Source organism: Pelobates fuscus, chromosome 8 (genome assembly GCF_036172605.1).
Source record: "Pelobates fuscus isolate aPelFus1 chromosome 8, aPelFus1.pri, whole genome shotgun sequence".
Lineage (NCBI taxonomy): Eukaryota > Metazoa > Chordata > Amphibia > Anura > Pelobatidae > Pelobates > Pelobates fuscus.
The window spans coordinates 42,878,938-42,901,621 of NC_086324.1; the positions used below are offsets into that span (position 1 = coordinate 42,878,938).

Below are 22,684 nucleotides of genomic sequence, written 5' to 3' on the forward strand. Positions count from 1 at the left end.
AAACTGCTATGTTTACATTGCAAGGTTAATCCAGCCTCTAGTGGCTGTCTTCCTGGCAGCCGCTAGAGGCACTTCTGCGACGCTCAATGCAATTGAGAAATGCTTTCCTATGGGCGATTTTAATGCGCACGTGGCTCTGGCCGTGCATGCGCATTTGGCTCCTCGGAAGCAGACGTCGGAGGGGGAGGAGAGGTCACCAGCGCAGAGGGAGCCCGGCGCTGGATAAAGGTAAGTGGCTGAATGGGTTTTAACCCCTTCAGCCCATCGAGAGGCAGGCCCTGAGGGTGGGGGGGACCTAAGGATTATATATAGTGTCAGGAAAACGAGTTGGTTTTCCTGACACTATAGTGGTCCTTTAATACAATTTTTTTATTATTATAATTTTCACAAAATATAAAATATTCTGTCCCACAATTATCCCTAGATTCCAGCTCTTTTGATATCCATATTATATAATTTTCTATGTCGGAATAAACTACTCTTAAATAGGCTAGACAACAGCAACATCTCATCCCTACTAGTATGTTCCTGAACATGAATCAATTAGCGTATATGAATTCTCATGCTTACTAAACCCAAATGTAGTCAGAATTCAGTCAAGCTGAGCGATTCTGCAGCAATCGCCCAGATACAATTGGGGTCTGTACAGCAGAGCTCGACAAATCCCAGGCGCCAGGTCGCAATTGCGACTGGGTTTTAAAGCCCTTTAGCTAAAGGCAGGACGGAGAAACAATGGAGCCAGCCAGTCGCCCGGGGCAGCGTGTGAGCGAGCAGTGATCTTATAGCGGCTCCTCTCTGCTCCCCTGCGCTGTTTAATGATGCCAAGAGACGGAATATGACATCATGGTCATTAACAGACCAGGAATGAGACTCTTGTAATTTAGTAAATTGAAAACGGAATGGTAAGATCACTCAGCCATTCTGTAACTCATCTCACATGGCTATTTTAACTTGAATTTTGTAATTCTGTTTTAATTTCACTACATATCATACATCAGTGGTTTATTTTGGTTCCGTACTGCCCTAGGCATGACTAATCTAAATTTGCCCCACCCCTCCCTGTTGAGGATCAACAAACACTTTGACTGACAGACACATGCCCTCACTGATACTTACACACACACTCTGATACTGAAACACCTACTCACTGACAGACAAACACACAATTATAATCCTTAAATTTCCAGCCTCCCTACCTATGCATTCTTCCCTGGGGTCCAAGTTGCTGTGATCTTCTTGCTTTGCTCCTGGTGCGCAGTTTAGGGATACCTGGACTGGAGTGATGTATATCCCGGCTTAACCACAAGGCACACGAGGGAGCAGAGCAAGAATATCACAGGTATCAGAGCTCCATCCCTAAATACAGCGCTCGCATACATACTTCTTAGAGCCTTCTTTGTATACCAGTAGAGGCAAATGTGTGTGTGTTTTTTAGTTGCGGGTGGAGCAACACAGCACAGGGATTGTATAGCTTTTTTTTTTGAGAATTTTGTATAATGTTATTTTGACAGCATCCCAACAAAATGTACACCTGATGACACATAGGGAGTGCGCCACCCTTTCTCATATCTATACTCTGCATGTTACATTCTCCAGTTAACTTACCAGGGACAATGAGCCTACAATGCTGATATCAAAGCTCACATTCTGCAGCGCAGACATCAATGGCTTGGGATCCATTGTGGGGATTGCCAGGAGCCAGGCTGACACATACATGATTGGTGCAGATACAAAAGTGCTTATCACCATTCCAGAAGTGACCTGTTAACAAGAATCAGCAAATATTCATAAGATATAAGATATGTTATGCTAATTAGTATTTTTCACATATGTGAATTATAAATGTTACATGGCAGTATATTTTAAACTATTTTAGATTTTTTTTTTTTTTTTTTATAAATATAGATACACTTGGACTCTTTTCAGCCCATAATACAATGTACCGTATATATACTCGAGTATAAGCCGAGTTTTTCAGACCATTTTCTGTGCTGAAAAACCCCAACTCGGCTTATACTTGAGTCAATGTCTGTATTATGGCAATTTACATTGCCATATTACAGACTGGGGGCTGGCAGCAAGCGCTTACCTCTCCTGCAGCTCCTGTCAGCTCCCTTCTCCTCCGCGCCGGTCCGTTCAGCACCTCTGTCAGGTCCCAGTGTAAATCTCGCGAGAGCCGCGGGGTCATAGTGCAGCTCTCGCGAGATTTACACTGGGAGCTGACAGAGGAGCTGCACGGACCGGCGCGGAGGAGAAGGGAGCTGACAGGAGCTGCAGGAGAGGTAAGTGCTCTCTGACAGCCCCCCTCCCCCCAACTGAACTGACAATGCCACTGGACCACCAGGGAGTGAGAGCCCCCCTCCCTGCCATGTATCAAGCAGGGAGGGGGGACGAAAAAAAACACACTTTTTCCCACACACACACACACACAGCACTAATATACACACACTGCATTCATTATATAAACACACTGTAAATAAAAATTCAATTAATAGAATTTTTTAGGAGCTAATTTTATTTAGAAATTTACCAGTAGCTGCTGCATTACCCACCCTAGTCTTATACTCGAGTCAATAAGTTTTCCCAGTTTTTTGGGGTAAAATTAGGGGCCTCGGCTTATATTCGGGTCGGCTTATACTTGAGTATATACGGTAACTAGAAAAATACTATTCATTTTTGTGTCTTTGATAGAAGCAAAATTCTGTTGTTCTATGAAGCGTGCTGCTTTGTACATTCACTATTTACATGCACTGTCACCTGAGAATATTACCAGGCTAAAGGTATGCTAAGCAAACCCATTATGCATGACAGCGTTTATTGAGGAGGCTTAAAATTCTGTTACTAGAGCAGGTTCATCATTTGAATCAGAACAGAGAATTGGTTATGGTCACCACAAGCCAAAACAAAAAGAATAGCAGGTAAGTACTATTGCCGACTGTTTCAGTAGTGGCAAGGTTCACCCAAGCTACATTAAGATATGCTATTCCATAACTGAACAACTATAATCAAAGCATATTAAAAAAAAATGGAAATACCGGTCCCTTTAAAATGTTATAACTATATTATATAAGGAACTGTATGCACATTGAACCTACAATCTCCACTTCCATGTTGAACTGGTTTGCAAAGATAGCGACTCCAGGGGCCACTGGAAAGACTCCATACAGAAATGCATAATTAGATAAGCTTGTGTGGTTAACTGGACTGTTGCTTTTGTCCAACAGCTCCACCATTTCCCTGCAGATAAGCGGCACTGCCAGCCTGGGGGGGGGAATAAAAAGAAAAAATTACAAAATAAGAAGAAAAACAAACAAAAAAAACAAAAAAAAAACAGGACATGGTGTGAGACAGAACGAAAAGAAAGAAACAAAAGCAAAACACAACAACAGAGACTGGGTCTAGTTCCAAATAAAACTCACAATGTTGAAATATAGATAGGCCCTATAGTTGTTATCCGAAAAAAATAAATTAAAAAAAAAAAAAGGATTCATTTACGTTACATTATATGAACGGGCTTTTCTTAAAAACTGTCCATAAAATAAAACAGTTTTACTCCCGACATGTCACAGCAATTTTAGCATAAAAAGTGTACACTATTAGCAGCTTTCATCACCTCACTAAGTAATGATAAAGAACCCACTTGGTAATTTACTGCTAGCATCTTTCCTACTGCAAAAAAACAACCTTAAAAGTGTTGGGGGGATCTCCAGGCCCTTATAACAATATGAGGATATTATAATATAATAATATCCCTTCATTTTACAAACTGCACAGGCCCGTGGACTACATTTTAGTGATGCTCATACAATCTGATAAACATGGTCTGCAAAAAAACAACTACAGTGCCAAAGTTAGTCATCACTCCTATTTGCATGACCGTTTCATTTTAATGTTTGCCACCTTCAGATATGAATACATAGTATATAATTCTTTAAAGGAACATTAGAGAGTAGGGATCGACCGATAGTGATTTTTTTAGAGCAGATACCGATAATCTGTGAATTTTCAGCCCAATAGCCTATAACTTACCGATATTCTGTACATTTACCATTTTGAAAAAATTAAACCATTTCTAAAGGTAAATGCACAAAATTTACATGCCACATGTAGTGGATGCAGTGTGTTTAGACAGGGGAGCTGTGTAGTGGATGCAGTGTGTATTTGTGAAGTGTGTATAGTGAAAGCAGTGAGTGTTTGTGTAGAGTGTGTGTATAGTGAATGCAGAGTGTGTGTGGAGTGTGTGTATAGTGAATGCAGAGTGTGTGTGTAGTGTGTGTATAGTGAATGCAGAGTGAGTGTGTAGTGTGTGTATAGTGAATGCAGAGTGAGTGTGTAGTGTGTGTATAGTGAATGCAGTGTGAGTGTGTAGTGTGTGTATAGTGAATGCAGTGTGAGTGTGTAGTGTGTGTATAGTGAATGCAGTGTGTCTGTGTAGTGTGTGTATAGTGAATGCAGTGTGTCGGTGTAGTGTGTGTATAGTGAATGCAGTGTGTCGGTGTAGTGTGTGTATAGTGAATGCAGTGTGTCTGTGTAGTGTGTGTATAGTGAATGCAATGTATATATAATGAATGCAGAGTGTGTGTGTGTTTGTGTAGTGTTTATATAATGCAGAGTGTGTGTGTGTGTGTTTGTGTAGTGTTTATATAATGCAGAGTGTGTGTATGTGTTTGTGTAGTGTTTATATAATGCAGAGTGTGTGTGTGTGTGTGTGCAGGTATGTAATTTGTATAAAATGTGTAATTTGCCAATACCGATATTGCCGAAAATACCAAATATCAGCCAGACCGATAATCGGTCGATCCCTATTAGAGAGTCAGAGATAAAAAGACGTCTATTCCTAAACCTATTGTGTTAACACTATTTAGCCCCCTGGACTCCCTGCCTCCTTTAAATATAGTAAAAACACACCACCAGCAATGTCCCCACCCCCTTGGCAGAGATCATCAGAATTGATGGTCTCAGACAATCCAATGCTTTCCTATAGGAAATCATTGGATTGGCTGAGATTGTCAATTCTGATGATCTCAGTCAAGAAGGCGGGGCAGCGGCAGAGCCAAATGCAGCCCTGGCAAATCAGATGCATCTCTATGGGGAAAATGTTGTGCAGCACTGACCCAAGAAGCACCTCTAATGGCAGTCTGAGTGACTGCAATTGGAGGTTATCCTAACAAGGCAGTGTCTGCATTAAAATGTCTGCAGGGACATGCTCTAGATGCCAGTACAACTAAATAAAGTGGTTGTATAGTTGCTCTAAATGTCCTTTTGTGTGTTTTCTAAAAGGAAAGTGCAGTGTATGCAGTAGTTGGGAAGCTGTATACAAAGAGAAAACATAAAACATATCATGCTCATCAAACAATGTTTTAAATGTCTTTATACTTACAGCTTTGCAGTAATAAGTAGCAGCAATGCAACAAAAGAAGATTTTTTAAGTTTACTGGTCTGGCCAACCATAGAGAGACCAAGATAAAACAGAGCTGAGCCAGAGAAAGAGCTGGCCAGGCCATCCAAGAAGTTCTCCATAAAGATGGGAATCTTCTGGCCAAGTGCAAAATTGAAGGCAATGCCTATAAATACCATAAAAACAATGGGGTTCTGGAAGGCGCGAAGGAAAGCCAGTCCTAAAATCTTGATTTTGCTTTGGTTAGTAGTTGGATTATCCCTCCATCTTTGTATCTCACAAAGAACAAATCCCAGGGGATTCAGCATCATGAGAGAAACTGGGGCTGCCAAGTAGATGTACTGAAGATATTCAGGATATGTGGTTTGGTACAAGGCATCCACTAAATAAAAAATAAATATGAAATTAGAATGATAGTTTTCAAGCACTGTAAACCACAACAAAAACTGTAACAGTTCAGCTTTAAAGAGACACTATAGTCACCAAAACAACTTTAGCTTAATGAAGTGGTTTTGGTGTATAGCTCATGCCTCTGAAGTTTCCCTGCTTAATTCTCTGACATTTAGGCGTTAAAACACTTTAGTTTTTGTTTATGCAGCCCTAGCCACACCTCCCCTGGCTATGATTGACAGAGCCTGCATGAAAAAAAAAAAAAACCACAAAACTGGTTTCACTTTCAAACAGATGTAATTTACCTTAAATAATTGTACCTCAATCTCTAAATTGAACTTTAATCACATACAGGAGGCTCTTGCAGGGTCTAGCAAGCTATTAACATAGCAGGGGATAAGAAAATCTTAATTAAACAAAACTTGCAATAAAGAAAGCCTAAATAGGGCTCTCTTTACAGGAAGTGTTTATGGAAGGCTGTGCAAGTCACATGCAGGGAGGTGTGACTAGGGTTCATAAACAAAGGGATTTAACTCCTAAATGGCAGAGGATTGAGCAGTGAGGCTGCAGGGGCATGTTCTATACACCAAAACTGCTTCATTAAGCTAAAGTTGTTCAGATGACTATAGTGTCCCTTTAAACTAAACTTATTTGGGTGATTATAGAGTCCCTTTAAAGAGAGTAGCCTTGGAAAAAAACACATGTAACTTGTTTTAGCAAGGTGTGCGCTTTTCTTTTAGATCTATATTAAAGATTAAGCAAATTACATCAATATCCAGTTTAAAAAGGCAAAGTAAGGAGAACATTGCTAATAAAGAGGAAAATTGACATAGTGTTTAATTTCTTGTCTTCTTTGTATGCTTTCTTTATGAGGAGTGCCAGGTCTAAACCGTAGAGCTTAACAATTACCAAAAGAGAGCTAAGTTGAAGGAGTCTATTTGCAAGATAAAAAGATGTGTAATATATACATTTACATTTTATTTTTCACACTTCACAAATACATATTAGTTTAAATATAGAGCAAGAGAACATAACATTACAAATCCTGGGAAGTTATTGTCCCACTTTAAAAAAAAAAAATACAGTAAATATGTGCTTTTACTTCAAAAGCAAAAAAAGCTGCATAAAGTTCAAAGTTCTGGGGATGGTAGCACCATAGCCATTACTATAAACAAAAATCACCCCTCTCCCAACACACTACAGCCTCATTTTAATATTTTTAGATAAACTTTTCAAACTATTTATTAAAACAGAAGTTACCATTCATATCCATGGAATTTTTGTAGCTAAATCATTTGAAAAGTTTTTCCAACAGATTGTGATTATTCGAAACCCTTATAATAAAATTACTAAAATCAATCTCTGGAGGGACCCACTCATTCACTCTTCACCTGAAGGGCCAGCCACTCTAACTTGCCTCTTATTATGAGGAGATCCAACAGATTATTGTGTTTACTTACTCAACATCAATCTGCAGTGAACTAAAATCCAAACTGCAAAATTTAGGTAAACTTAGTTCAACTGGAAATATAGTCTCCAACTCGGCTTTAGTCACAGACTAGCTAGTTCTGCCTACATGTTGCAATCTGTTTTTTAACTTTCATTTTATTTGAATTTGCGGTTTAATAAAAAAAAAAAAAAAAAAAAAAAAAAGAAGAAGAACAGCCACTGCATCATCTTCACATCTACTAATAAGCACTATGTGGAAGTATTTAAATGGATATGAATACCCTTACTCTTCAATGACCAAGTTTGACTTATCTGTGAAAATACTGAAATTCATCAAATGCAGCTCATAGTGTAGCATTGGATTCAATGCTTCCCTATAGGAAGCATATGGATGGACATGCTAGTTAAGTTTATAATGTATTGGGGTCCTCGATCTTGACAATAATTAAAGGGTTACTCCAAAGTCTGTCGTCCGTGTGCACTGCACGCTGGTGACAGACATATTCTGATTCTCCCCTTGCAGGCAGAGCTTGCAAAAGGGGTCTTTTGTGTCTCTTCCCTCCCTGCAGCCCTCTCGCCTTCCGATCCTATCTGTTCCGTTATTTTAAACTCCCTCCAACTCCCTCTTGTCTTCCTGGTTCACAGAGTGCATGTGTGCTCTGAGCCTGCTAAATGGTCCAATCAAAAGAACCTCTATGAGAAGCCTTTGATTGGAGCGCATCGGCTGCCATGACATCCGGAGGGTGCAGGAGCTCCGCTGATGGGAGGGAGGGGAACCTAAAGTATAATGCCCATAGGGAATGACTAATTTAAAAATAAAGAAATATAAATTTATATGGGTTGGAGTAACACTTTTAAATCAGAAATTGCGTGACAGGAGGCACATTCTGCATGCGGCTACTCTGCCCTCCCAGAGATCATGTAGTAGAAAGAGTTCTGCAGGAACAAGTAAGTTTTAGTTCTAAAAGGGATTTGAAAATATGAACACAATCTAGCAAATGTGTTTTCAATACAAGGATGGAAAATAGCCTACTCCTAGTAGAATAGCATACTCCTAGTTTTCACTTACTCTCACCTATGACAGCTATCGCAAAAAATGCATTGCACACACAATAAGCGGTCACACCTCAAAATACAGCTTACAGATTAACTAGAGAACGTTTACTTTCTACCTTTGAACAATGAAAAGATACCTACTAGATCTTACCTATGGGATATCCAAGTGCAAAATCGTTGCTTTGTGTTGCAAATATGGGAAAGAGACCTGCTTTGCTGAATCGACTTTGTGGACTTGCGACTAATAATGTTAACACACAGACAAGAAAAAATACTGTAGCTTTGGCAATCATTATACCATAAAGAAAAGACCAGTTGACATTGGAAAAATTCAAGACCACCATATTTTTGAAGAGTAGAGCTGGAAGTGCAAATCGGGACACATAGTTGCCCAGGCCTTTTGCTTGAATTGGAGTGATAACATTGGCTCTCCCTGCAATGTAGCCACACAATATGATCCCAAAGCACTCCAGGAGAGCGGGAAATAGTCTGTTTATAGACATTGACGGTAAACCAGTCGTAGTGTTAGTCTGACTTGCTACAGTAAGACTCATGTTCACAGCAGAAGAGAGGTTCTTCAACACTACCCCTGAGATGGCACTCATGTTCTTGCTTGTATTGACGTCAGTTCACGTCTAGTTTAATCCAAGAAACAACTTTACCACCTGAAAAAAAAATTATAAATATTTACACACACAATTTACAATAATTAAAATGGGACATGGAGAAGTGGACGCCTCATTTAACATTACATATTGGACAGAAGAATTAGAGTTATAACTACGAAGATTCTCTGTTTGTAGCAGTCTGGATCAGGATTGATGTGACACCAGTTCAAAAAAGTGTTAAAGAGACACTATAGTCACCAGAACCGCTATAGCTTTATGTAGTTGTTCTGGTGAGTATAATCATCGCCTTCAGGCATTTTTTTTTAAATTTGTATTTTATTGAATTTCATGCCTAAAAGCATACATTCATGTCAGAGTATGGTAATTGAAAAAGGTAAAACACCAGACAAAATACACCGAATATGGGCAAACACCTCCACAAACACATGTTGGAGATGCAATAAACAGGTGGGAACAATGCTTCACACCTGGTGGACATGTCCCATCTTACAGCCCATCTGGAGGAAAGTCCAGGACATCATAGAACAAGTTTTAAGAACTGAAACAAAGCTCAACATGGACATGTGCATACTGTTCATACCTCCGGAACACATGAATAAAGTACAATGGGCAAATACATACCACATACTCATATCAGCAGCAATGGTGATAGCTAGGCTCTGGAAGACGACAACCCAACCACAAGTCAATAGCCTCATGAGCCAAATTAACACCAACTGGCAATACGAAACTATGTACATGAACCAATACGGAGAAAGGAAATTCATCACCAAAGCAAACCTGATGTGGAAGGAATACTGGACCAAAGTACAGAAGACCAAATCAAAGTAAAATACTGAATCAATTAACACCCCAAACCAACAATTACAATCACCACCACACCACAGACACAGAATAGGAAACAGTAAAATCAATTATACATTCGTCAAACAGACACCATACAGAACAACTACACTCACAACCACACAGAGGCTAAGGGAACATCAGACACGAGAGACAAGAAAGTAAGAGCACACCAATAACATGCAAGGCAGGAGTAAAATGAGCGGCACTAAAAGTCGCATACTCAAGCAGAAACAAACATCTAGTAACAGAAATTAAGCAAGTTACCCCAAGCAGACTAAGGAAACACACTAACAGACCACGAAGGAGGGTAAGCTCACACAACCCCAGACATAAGAGCCACCCAATTTAACAACTCAAAGAACGAGCCTACCTTCCAACCCCAAAACCTGTGCCGCAATTAAGGTCTATAAAAAGTGTAATATATGGAAGACTTACTTGGAAATTGTAATGGAATAAAACAAAAACTGATTTCGCTTCCCCCACCCTTCTTCCTTTCTGTACCCCCCTCAAATACTTACTGAAAATAAAAATTGTCAAATTGAAAAAAGAAAAAGGTAAAACAGAAAATATAACATCACATTGCCATCTGTGGGGAATGACTGTGTACATTGTCACATCTGTGGGGGAGTCTGTAGTCAGCGTATGTCTGGTTTGTGTGTCTCCTCAACTATGGTTAAGGGGGTGCTACCCTCTCTGTGTATGGTTGTGGGTAAGCGTAATGGTCAGAGGTGTGGGTGTAGTGTCTAGAGTGGCGGCTTGGGTTAGTGGTCCAGAGGGCTGTGGTGCCCCAGGGACTGGGCCTGTACTACTGTCACAGTATGATGGCTGATCTTGCGGCTATGTCTCTTGTGATGATGGGGCTGTGCTCGCCTTTCTAACTCGGAAAGGATCACCCCAGGGTCCACTCCCCCCTTCAGGCCGATGGTTGTGATTAGCTGTGGAGTATAGGGTAGGAGCGAGTTTCTCTGTATCTCCTCAGGTATGCCTAGCAGGTGTATGTTACGGTGCCTGTGTCGGGACTCCAATAATGTCACTGTTCGGTTTAGCCTCTGGACCTGCTGTGCAAGCTCTGTCATATTGGTTTCAGTGATTTGCAGCCTTTTTTCCCCTGTCTTTGTCTCGCCCCTTTTATGGATTAAGTCTCTGGGCCTGAATGGAGCTTCTCAAAAGCACGTCTGGTGCGGTGCTATGTCAGCCACACCCCCCGCCTTCAGGCATTTTAATGCAAACACTAACTTTTCAGAGAAAAGGCAGTGTTTACATTGGCCCTAGGGATACCTCCAAGTGGCCACTCTTCAGATGGCCACTGGAGGTGCTTCCTGGAGCAGTGCTGCACTGTAGGCAGCGCTGCCGTTCAACATCTCCACGCACTGCATGGAGACGCTGAATTTTTCTCATAGAGATGCTTTTATTCATTGCATCTCTATGAGGAGGTGCTGATTGGCCAAAACGATTTCCCATGGGAAAGCATTGGATTGGCAAAAAAATCTGCAATTCTGATGATGTCACCAAGGGGGGCGGGGACAGTGCTGGCAGACCCGCGCGGCGCTGGAAAAAAGGTGAGTTTTAATTGCTTTTAAGGGGGCTTCGTGGGAGGCAAGCCATCTAAATGGTGGGTTTAGCACTATAGGGTCAGGAATACATGTTTGTGTTCATGACCCTATAGTGTTCCTTTTTATAAAATTGTTATGTTAAAGGGTACAAGTACTTAAAGCGGCTGTTACCCACAAAAATATATTTGAGCATTCCATAAAGACATAATGTTTACGAAATGCTTATAAAGACTGCATTGGAATGATATTGAAAGTCCAATGCATTCAAAAGAGAAGACAAAATAGAGAGACTACCTGATACTTTACAAAAGGCGGTGCTACCGCTGTCAAGTTTTGTCACTATAGACTGTTTCGGGAATAAAGCATTGACTCGCTGATTGCTTGATAATCTCTATGGAGACTCTTACAGTATTCTCCATAGACCCAGTGTTCTACTCTCACACATGTTCTCCAGAGGATTAGTCGCAATGTCTGCTGATGCGACCACTTTGACATGGACGGTATTTGCTCACGTGATACTGAAGATTGAACGTAGGAACAGAGCATTTAAAATGCAAATAAGATCGGTTCAGAACTCGAGGATATTTTTTATTTTTATGGCAGACTGTAGGAACCTGGTTCGCTGGGTGAAACAAATCTGTGCGATTGTAATACTTTTAGAAAAACTTCATTTGGAACTTAACCGCAGGTAAAAAAAAAAAAAAAAAATTGATACTGTCATATGAATTTGTCACTTTAACAAAGTTTGATTTATTGAAAGTTATATTTGCTTTAACAATCTTCTGCAGCAATATAAATTGAAAAGAATATCCCATTTAGCAATGGTAATCTTGCTTAGAATTGCTTCACCGAAAAATTGTATTCAATAGCAATAAATGAAATAAGGTAACTCCTTGATTAGGAATAAATAATACAGTCCATTAGACTTCAAATCGAGAATAGGAGGAACAGGTAATTCCTGTTTCAGTACAAAATATAATAAAGTGTAGAGGATTAGCCCCACTCTAAAGACACTGGTGAGAATATTATAACCAACATAAGATGCCTTAAATAGGTCTACAATTGAAAGACACTTTAAAAAAAAAAAATAGGATAGAATAAGAGACCTTAAATACAAATAAATATTAAAAAAAAAAACAGCTATTCTATTTTGATTTGCCTCACTACTATAGAAATAGAGGGATTCCCTTCATTTTGGAGGAAAGCTGCCTTTAATTTCCCTTTTCCCAGTTTATTCTATCAGCCCTGACCCTTTACTACTGTTAAAATTCCTGTTTCAGGAATGTAACACAGTCCTTTAAGTTGCAACAGTAAATGTTGAAAATATATACTGTAGATCCTGATTTGGATTTTATTATAAATTAAACAAATTAGGAAAGAGCAATCAGCTGTAATGAAGTTTCAATAGTGCAAACAAAAAGTAATTGAATCCCTGAGGGCAGACATTAGTATCCCCTTTTCCTTCCAAAATAGTCTTAAGGTTATTAATCCTATTAACTGAAGAACTTCGCTTTATACCTGTGGATGATGAGAATGGAAGTCCTTTCCAGTATGTTAATGAGGATCACTTACACTATACTGAGGATTAGAGGAATTCGTAGTCAAGTCTGTTCTGAGTCTGGGAGTGTAGAAGTCAGCATAGTCAGGATCAGGTAAGCGAAGTTCGGTACACAGGTGTTCGAAAGAAGGAGCTCCATCGACAATTGGTAATCTAAATGCTGCTATAGTCAGTGTGGAATTACCCACACACTGCAAGCAAAATCAGCAATTCACAATAGGCTCTGAATCATGTGAGTGGATACAGTTACCTCATATGGTTTATTGATTTACAGTATAACACTGAGAATATTTTCTTTTATTTGGTTAGATATTCTGCATATTGAAGAACATTCTTGGATATAACATCTCATATTGAGGGGTGTGGCCACAGAACATGGACCAAAGGCTGCTGCTGTTAGAATTAGCTTATTAGCTCTACTTAATGTGAGTGGCTCTATTTACACCTGTATATAGTACATACTACACTATGATGTATTTGTAAACATATACACATACATATACACACACACACGTTGTCAGTGTGATTCACACATGCACTATATCTATATAAGCACTCCACTTAAAGATTGTTTATGGTTGTTTTGTTGTAACAGCGATTTAGAATTTGTCACAACACTATAAGGAAGGAACTCGATATAAACGTACGCAAATGAGTAATATTCTGGTCCGGATTAAAATAAGGGCTGATGGAGCTGCAGCTGCAGGCCCATTGAAATTTTATTTATTTATTTTTTTAACACACTACTCTTAGGGTTGCCCCCTGGCCGGTGCTGATATTGCACTATTACTGTAATTTGTACAAATGCTGGTATTTTTCTCAGTATAAACAGAGATTACACTGTAATACCAGCACCGGCCAGTAGGGGTGTGGAGAGAGGCAAGGATAAAAAGTTACAGCATATACCTGCATCTCTCTACTCACTGATCCGCGGGAGAGCAGCTACACAGCACAGAGAGTCCAGACGGCAGCTCCCAGCCTGCAGAGACAGACTACAGCTCAGGGAAGTGAGGGATGGGGTAAAGGCTGCAGGGAGACATGGGGACATTGAGACACTAGGGGACACTGTGAGACATGGGGGCACAGATCTCTCGGGACGCTGAGACACAGGGACACAGACACTAAGGGATACAATGTCCCCAAGGGAAAAATTAAGAGGGATATATGGAAACAAAACTTGTGTGGACTAGCTGAAATGAAATTAGAGAGACCAAAGTCAGCATTACCTTAACGAACACTGTGGCATGTTCCCTTTCTTCTACACTCACTACATCCACCTTTCCTCTGTCTCAGACTGTATACCAGGAGCTTCTGCCTGCTAGTAAGAAGGTAAGGAGGCAAGTGGACATGTGCTAGGGGACCGTCTTTAGAAAGCGCATCTTTAGACGCATTTATGCCAAGCTCCGGATGCTGTTGGCCAGAATGCATGATTGGCAGGCAGCCTGACATGCATTCATGCCAGGCTAGCCTTCCAATTCTTTGGCCAGACATGCCTCCTTTTTGGGCATGTTGGTCCCTTTCTAAAGTTCTGGTTACATGATCCGCATCAGTGGCCCACCCTTTTACACCGGCCATTGACTTCCTGCTACACTAGACACTGCTGTTAGGGAGTATGGATTTACTTGAAAGATGAAAGCATGAATTAGAGAATCTGAGTTTTCTTATAGCTGCATCCTATGATTCTCCCTCCGGCAACATCTCCACCAGATACATAACAGTTGAGAGGTATGACTGGTTTAGTGTTTATGGTCGGTAAGATTCTGTACTTATGCCCCTCATAATGGTCAGCACCCGGCCCACTGGACTCTTAATCAGGCCCCGGTAATATTATATGAAATATGTGCTGGTGCACAATCAATTTTTTATATTTGCATAGTAATATTTCTCCCCACTCACAATACGTGCTCTATTATTTAGCCTGAGTTCCTGTTTAGTGCCCACAACGTGGCTCTTCATGTTCTCTATTGGAAGAAACAATATTGTACATTTTTCCAACACGTGGTTTATACTGTTTATTCACTAATTAGTCTGTAAACTCTTTTGTATGGCTACGATAAATCTTGAAGTAGTGTGAAATGAAAAACAAATTACTAAAGTCAGCCTAAGATTGCCAAACTGTGATTATAGCAGAATTAAGAGATTTGTTCCCCAAACCAGCTATTTAGACTAAGTTCTGTAATTCTCTGATTTGTCCCTATTTAGTGAATAAACCTTAGTGCATTTATGTTTTGTACGTCAGGGTTTACGCATGTATGTTTTCACCTGGCGTGATTGCAGAGTTTGCACAATGAGCATGGCAAAATCATATTGAGTCGCAAAAAAAAAAAAAAAAAAAAAAAAAATCTTCATGGTTTGCAGTTGTGAATAGAAAACTTAAAATTCCAACACAATACCTTCCCCTTAAGAAACCTACTAGTAACAGTCTTATCAATTCCAACCAAATCATTTCTTTATCTTGCCCTTTTTCTTATATCTCAAAGTTTGTAAAAAATCGGCATCGTACTTGTGACGGTAGTCACCATCACCAGGACCTTCAGATAGACTATTTACGTAGGTTGTTGGACTTTTCTTATGTTTAAGTCACCTTGTACTCATTATAGGTGCAGGGTATGTGTAATGTAAATTGTTTATAATGTGTGTGTGTGTATACTGTTAAATGTTTTGCCTGCTCTCGTGTATTGCTGAGGATTGCTACCAACTAGGTGGATTTGGCTATGGAGCCTGTGTAGTGCCCTCTGTTGGCAGCAAAAGCAATATGCACTCCCTGAATAGCAAGGCTGGTTAATTTGCATATTTAGGTAGATTTGCATATTGCTATTTCTGCCGACAGGAGAGATGTTTTATGTTATTGTATTTCCCACCCCTATGTCATTATTTTATTATAAGTTCCTGTATGTTGTCTGCTATGATTTGACTGTTTGTATTTTTATTGAGTTGTCACAGCAATCTTGATGTAATAATAATATTACTTAGTCCCAAGAAAAGTAAAGTTTTGTATGTCAGTGCCTTTCGGAACTTGTGTCCTGTGTGGATTTGTAGGGATACCAGTGTCTTTGGACCCGTTTTCTGGTTGCAGGATCCCTCTAGCCCTGGGATAAATCAAAGGAGCTAGGCCTAAGAGCTGCAGTTGCCTTTGTAAAGGCAATAACTATAATCACTGTAAGCAGAGCTAAAAGTGGAATAGGCAGAGGGGACAATACCTGCCTGGAAGAAGGTTTGCAGCGGAATAGGAAGAGGGGATGATGTCTGGAAGCTGGACTCAGGTCCAGGGTGCGAAGCAACAGCGAGACCCTGGCCAAGCTGCAACAGCTAGGGGCTGAAGTGCGGATAGTGTCGCAGTGATAGCTCGGAAGTGTGTTCGGGGTACCAGGCGGTCTGCCACAGTACTGAAACGTAATACATTTTTGTAATGCAAGATATGTTATGATGGGTTTTAATAAATTAATTTGCAATGCCAACCAGACACGAAATTCCCAGGCAAGTCTCAATCCTGCAAGGTTTATCTGGCAATGTCCATTATGACTCTAGCATTATTCTAGAAGCAAAGACAGAAATGAAAAAACAAAAACGTTATCCGTTCAGTTTATGGATTTGGTAACAGTTGTCATGCACAAAAAGTAAAAAAAGAAAAAAGAAAATCACTTACAAAAGCAGTAAAAATGAATGTCTAGAATTGAAAAGTTACTGTGCAAGCAATTTCAGACAAGCCAGTTCCTAAAACAAAACCAACCACCTCTCCCCCCACCAAAAAAAACCACACAAAGTTAGCATTATTTAACAATCTGGCATAACAGCACTACTTAACGAGAGAGTTACATACATATATTTTTTAAAGGTAACTCTAGTTCCTTCACAAAAGGGAGCACTCACCGGTCTTCTTTTCTTGTGATTTTTTTAAAAATCAAGTGCATAATTACATTCTTACATCTTTTCAATAAAATAAAATAAATCAGGGCAAAGTCTCAAACACAAGCAAATAACAGAACTTGAGAATGAAGGAAACACAAAAAACCACAATGTTTCAAACATACGGAAGTGACCACGAACATGTTTAACCAACAATCTCTGCAGTATTATTGGAGCTGATGCAACACCTAACCTCATGTGATATCATTAGTTAATACATGTCCTATCTTTGGCCATGTCCATGCAAAAGAAATATGTGGTATTGGAGAACGCTTATTGCAGGAAATCTGAAATAAACTGTTAGACAATTTCTACTGCAAAATGTACATGAAAGAAAAACCAAGATAAAACATGTATCCAAGCTCCGTAAGCCAATGATATATCCCCTTGTTCAGTTCTCCAACTCCCCCTATTTTTGAACATGCACAATTGTTATTTTCAGTTTTTCCATGCAAGCTTCAAATTGCACGTTAGACACATGACATAGCCTTCTGATTAGGCATTGGAATACTACCGATATAACCCCAAGCTCCTGAAGGCTTCACAGCTTTTTAAAATTCCCCTACGTGCTTTACTATGCTCGTGACTAATTGCACCACGATAAGCATCTAGGCACCTAAAGCCCCATACTCGCACTCCCCAGACACAGATTACTTCACTTTTGCTTAGCAGAGAGATGGTATCTCAAATAAATAATGATTAAAAATGGGTTGTTTAAAGCTTTGTGTAACTCATGTTAATGCTTATATTTTATGCTAATTCTACCTTTCATGCAACGCACACGATATGGAAAAAAAAAAAAAAAAAAACATAAATCCACTGGAGATCTGTGGCTAGGACTGCATGGAAAGAAAGGATGAGGTCAAGCACAGTGGATTTATGTTTTTTTTAAAAACATTTTTGCATATCATGTGCGTTGCATGAAAGGTAGAATTAACATGACTCACTAAGCCTGCATTTAAAAAAAAAAGGTAAATTTTAAAATCAGATGTTAACTTGCTTTAGACGTTTTTATCTCATGCTCTGTAAATTGAACTTTAATCACACCTGCAAAGTCTTTAAAGCTATTAACAGAGCAGGAGTTTAAACATAGATCTCACTTACAGGAAGTGTTTGGTTTTAAACTACCGAATTAGACCGACCGCAAGCCCTGATTCTCTGGAACTGTTTTGGGCATGTGACTATGCGTACGGTCGGTCAAATTATGACTTCCAGTAAATTCCTGAAACCCTGAACCGATCTGGGTGATTTTTGGATATGTTGGTCACCCAGATCGGGGCTATCAGGGGATGTAGCTTTTGTGGGGTTCTGTGTGTTTAAATGTATTTTGGGGGTTTTATAAAAATGTACGTTTTCTGTACCTGTAGATGATTGAGTTTAATACAGTGCTTGACTCAATTATCTCCCAGGCACAGATGATGGATTATCTTGTTTTATGTGGGAGTGTCCTGGACCTGAGAGCCAATGTAATTGTGTGTATGTTTTTGCTGTAGTCTACTCTGAGGTCCAGGGGGGAGTGCCCCTTGCATGGGGAACTGCATATAAGGCCAGTTGTGGCTGCCATTAAACAGTTCATCTTGATCCTCAGCACAGAGCCTCATCTCGTGATTGTAGGGAACAGCTATCCAAGCTATAATCCCTGCTACTGGGATTGTTCTTTGGATTGCTATAATCACTAGCTCTTGTAAGAGCTATACTCTCTTGGAGGAGAGGTCTTCTCACTGGGAGCTGGATCCAGGAGTTTGGTCCAGGGTGAGAATGGACGGCGAGACCCTAGCCAAGCTGCGGTGGCTCAGGGGCTACGGTGCTTATGGTACTTGGCGACAGCTAGGAAGCAGCGATTGGCAGAGGCACCCAGTTGGGGTGCCAGGTGGTCCCTCACATTGACGTAATGTTACATTCTCAGGCTTCTATTCTCTCCCGACTAGGTGGCTACCTTGCTATATTCTTTCCTATCACACATGGTTCAGCTGGCAATGAGTCTAATTGGTTGGAGTTATTTCAAATTCTTGTTCAAGTGAACCTGCAGGACTGGAAGAATATTGAGATTTTCAGTCTTACCTCCGATCCAGCGCCACAATTTGCTCCGCTTCCTGTTTCTCTTCATTAGCACCAACCTCTGTTCCCACTCAACTCTCCCGCAATGTTCTTTCATTTGCCGTGCTTGGGAATGCATCTCCAGGCTGGGCAAAACTCATCTGTAACATTGGCACTCTGGCTTAAAGGACCACTATAGTGCCAGGAAAACACTTGTTTGCCTGGCACTATAGTGCCCTGAGTGTGCCCCCACTCTCAGGGCCCCTCTCCCACCAGGCTCTGGAGAGAGCAAGGGGTTAAAATCTTACCTTCCTCCTCCTCTCCTTCTTCCTAGCGACGTCATCGGCTGAATGCGCATGCGCGTCAGGAGCCACGCGCGCATTCAGCCAGTCTCCTAGGAAAGCATTTACAATGCTTTCCTATGGACGCTGGCGTCTTCTCACTGTGATTTTCACAGTGAGAAGCACGCAAGCGCCTCTAGCGGCTGTCAATGAGACAGCCACTAGAGGCTGGATTAACCCTCATTGTAAACCCTCTCTGAAACTGCTATGTTTATTAAAAAAAAAAAAAAAGGGTTAACCCTAGCTGGACCAGGCACCCAGACCACTTCATTAAGCTGAAGTGGTCTGGGTGCCTATAGTGGTCCTTTAACCCCTTAAAGGACCACTCTAGTGCCAGGAAAACATACTCGTTTTCCTGGCACTAGAGTGCCCTGAGGGTGCCCCCACCCTCAGGGACCCCCTCCCGCCCGGCTCTGGAAAGGGGAAAGGGGTTAAATCTTACCTTTTTCCAGCGCTGGGCGGAGAGCTCTCCTCCTGCTCTCCTCCTCCGATCCGCCTCTTCTCCTCCCCGTCGGCTGAATGCGCACGCGCGGCAAGAGCTGCGCGCGCATTCAGCCGGTCACATAGGAAAGCATTCATAATGCTTTCCTATGGACGCTGGCGTGCTCTCACTGTGAAAATCACAGTGAGAAGCACGCAAGCGCCTCTAGCGGCTGTCAATGAGACAGCCACTAGAGGACATAGGGGGAAGGCTTAACCCATTCATAAACATAGCAGTTTCTCTGAAACTGCTATGTTTATGAAAAAATGGGTTAACCCTAGAAGGACCTGGCACCCAGACCACTTCATTAAGCTGAAGTGGTCTGGGTGCCTAGAGTGGTCCTTTAAGGACACATGACATGTGTGACATGTCATGATTCCCTTTTATTCCATAAGTTTGGTCCTTAAGGGGTTAAATTACCAGCATACGGATATCTTAACAGTCACTCCGTTCCAATACTCCCTAGCAAGCGCAAGTGGCATTGTCTAGGATGCTACTATATCAACAACAGCGCATGTGCGGTGGCTGCTATGTGTGTTGGGCAGAAAGATCACCCGTGGGAGGTCTCTTCTACTCTGCAATTTCAAAATAGGTCTGTCTCCCACCTGTCAGTCAATTCTTCTGCGTTTGTGTCCAATAATTAAATTGAAAAACACCTATTTTTAAATAGGTTTTCTCCCAATCTATACATTTGCTAGCACAATCTACAGATGAAATTGTTTAAAACAAATGCGTAAGTTGTAGGTATAGTGACAATACCGGTTATATGTGTACCCTACAATTAGTTGTCAGACACATCCAAAACGCTGCAAGGAATATTACCTCTGCCACCATTATCCATCAGTTAGTGAGTAGCTTGGAAATGTATAGCTTGTAAAACAGAGGCAAGTGGACTTGTTTATATATATATATATATATATATATATATATATATATATATATATATATATATATATATATATATATATATATATATACACACACACACACACTATATATTTACATATTTGAACTCTATTCAATATGCAGATCTCTTGCAGATTAAATTTGATCCTGTATTGCTAAACATACCGGGTTTATTTTCTTCAACCCACTCTCCTATTAAAATGGTTAATTTTATTAACAATACATGTGGTTAGTGTCTGCAAACTACAGGCTGGATCCACTCAAAGTAAACGAGTACGCTAAACCAAGTTATTTCCAGTTTCCTCAAACACTTTAGGGTTCATTCACTAAACAGTGAATTTTAGTGAACTGCAAAATGTTAGGTCAACACAGCCAAGCTGATTACAGCACATTTAAAGCAAATTTTCAAATCAGCATTTTTTGTTTGCACACATACTGCAATTTGTCTTTACACTCACTGTTTGGTGAATAACCCTCAGGTTTTTTTTTCCCTTTCTGCCTTACATTATTTGCCTGATAGGTCTTTATTAGAGGTGATTAAGTTGGTTTTCAGTGCAATTTGTATGTTACGTGCGGTGATCTGAGGCAGAACGTTGATTATTCTATAGGGTTAATTCACTAAACCGCAAATAAATGTAAAATGAAAATTGCTATATACTGGCTAAAAAACAAACAAAAAGTCGGGTATATTGGCTAAGCTCTTACCTAGGACGGGCTGGAATGTGAATTGTAAAATTTAGGCACACATACCCAAGTTGTCACTAGCCAATTATTATTATTATTATTATTATTATTATTATTTTTGCCTAATATTGCAATTCTGAGATAAAAAAAAATGGTCACCATGTGCAGTTTAGTGAATATCATTGCTAGGGTTATTCTCCAAAATAGTAAATTGTAGCAGACTGAAATCCAAATAGAATAAATGGAGAATAAACTGGCCAGGCTGTGCCTAACCCCCAGGGCAGCGAGTTTTACCATTCACACCTTAATTCGCAGTTTAGTAAATAACCCTTCCTGCCTGTGTGACTATGACTGAGTTAGAGGATTTTAGCCAAATCAGCACTTTATATGCCCAGTGCACTCCAGCGGCTGTGGACTCCATCTCCCATGATCCTCAGCCTGCCAAGGACAGCCAGCAGCCCCTCTCTCATGACGTCACTGACAGCAAGGTCACGTGAACCCCATTTACACCGGACCAGGTTCTTCTCTCACCTGCTCAGCTGGCAGAGGCGGCCAGCTCCCGGTCTCCATGGCAGCTGCGTGGCCCCGGACGGACAGGGTGCTCCATTGACAGCTCGGAGCGGAGAATAATAACAACACTACCCCCCTTCAGAGCTGGAGAGTGAGGTGACGCAGTAACTTGGCCGCCGTCCAATCAGAATGCAGAGCCTACAAGGGCAACTGTTAACCAATGTAGAGGGTCTGCGGGGCGCTCAGCCGTGCAGCCAATGGGAAAACACGGCGAAGTCACGTGTGACGGCGAAGACCAGGAGAAGTGGGAGGGGCTAACTGCACACGCTTTGGAGTTGGCATCCAATGGGAAGCCGGGGAAGGAATTCGGTTTAGTGTCACTCAGTGGGTGATAGCAGCTAATGGAGGGGGGAGCACAAAATAAATAAATACAATAATCCTCATATAATATAATAATCCTCATATAATATCCTGCATTATCACCATATATTAACCCCCATACAATATCATACAGTACCCCATAATAACCCCCATATAATATCATGCTGTACCCCATAATAACCCCATATAATATCATACAGTACCCCATAATAACCCCATATAATATCATACAGTACCCCATAATAACCCCCATATAATATCATGCTGTACCCCATAATAACCCCCATATAATATCATGCAGTATCCCATAATAACCCCCATATAATATCATACAGTACCCCATAATAACCCCCATATAATATCATGCTGTACCCCATAATAACCCCCATATAATATCATACAGTATCCCATAATAACCCCCATATAATATCATGCAGTACCCCATAATAACCCCCATATAATATCATGCTGTACCCCATAATAACCCCCATATAATATCATACAGTACCCCATAATAACCCCCATATAATATCATGCTGTACCCCATAATAACCCCATA

General features: G+C 40.6%; 1 protein-coding gene across 3 annotated transcripts in view; it reads right to left on the reverse strand.

The window, feature by feature from the left end:
* The window catches only part of GPR155 (G protein-coupled receptor 155), a 37,953-nt gene extending 15,963 nt beyond the window's left edge, over nt 1-21,990 (reverse strand). For 2 of the 3 annotated variants that reach the window (XM_063429744.1, XM_063429746.1), the window contains exons 1-5: nt 21,766-21,990; nt 8,445-8,958; nt 5,381-5,780; nt 3,096-3,261; nt 1,606-1,761 (exon numbers count right to left, since the gene is read on the reverse strand). In XM_063429744.1, coding sequence (XP_063285814.1) covers nt 1,606-1,761; nt 3,096-3,261; nt 5,381-5,780; nt 8,445-8,898 — 1,176 coding nt within the window. In that variant the 5' untranslated portion in view covers nt 8,899-8,958; nt 21,766-21,990. Of the gene's footprint in view, nt 1-1,605; nt 1,762-3,095; nt 3,262-5,380; nt 5,781-8,444; nt 8,959-16,749; nt 16,768-21,765 lie in introns of those variants that run through there. The other variant, XM_063429745.1, reaches the window with a different exon arrangement.
* Between the last annotated feature and the right edge of the window lie 694 nt (nt 21,991-22,684).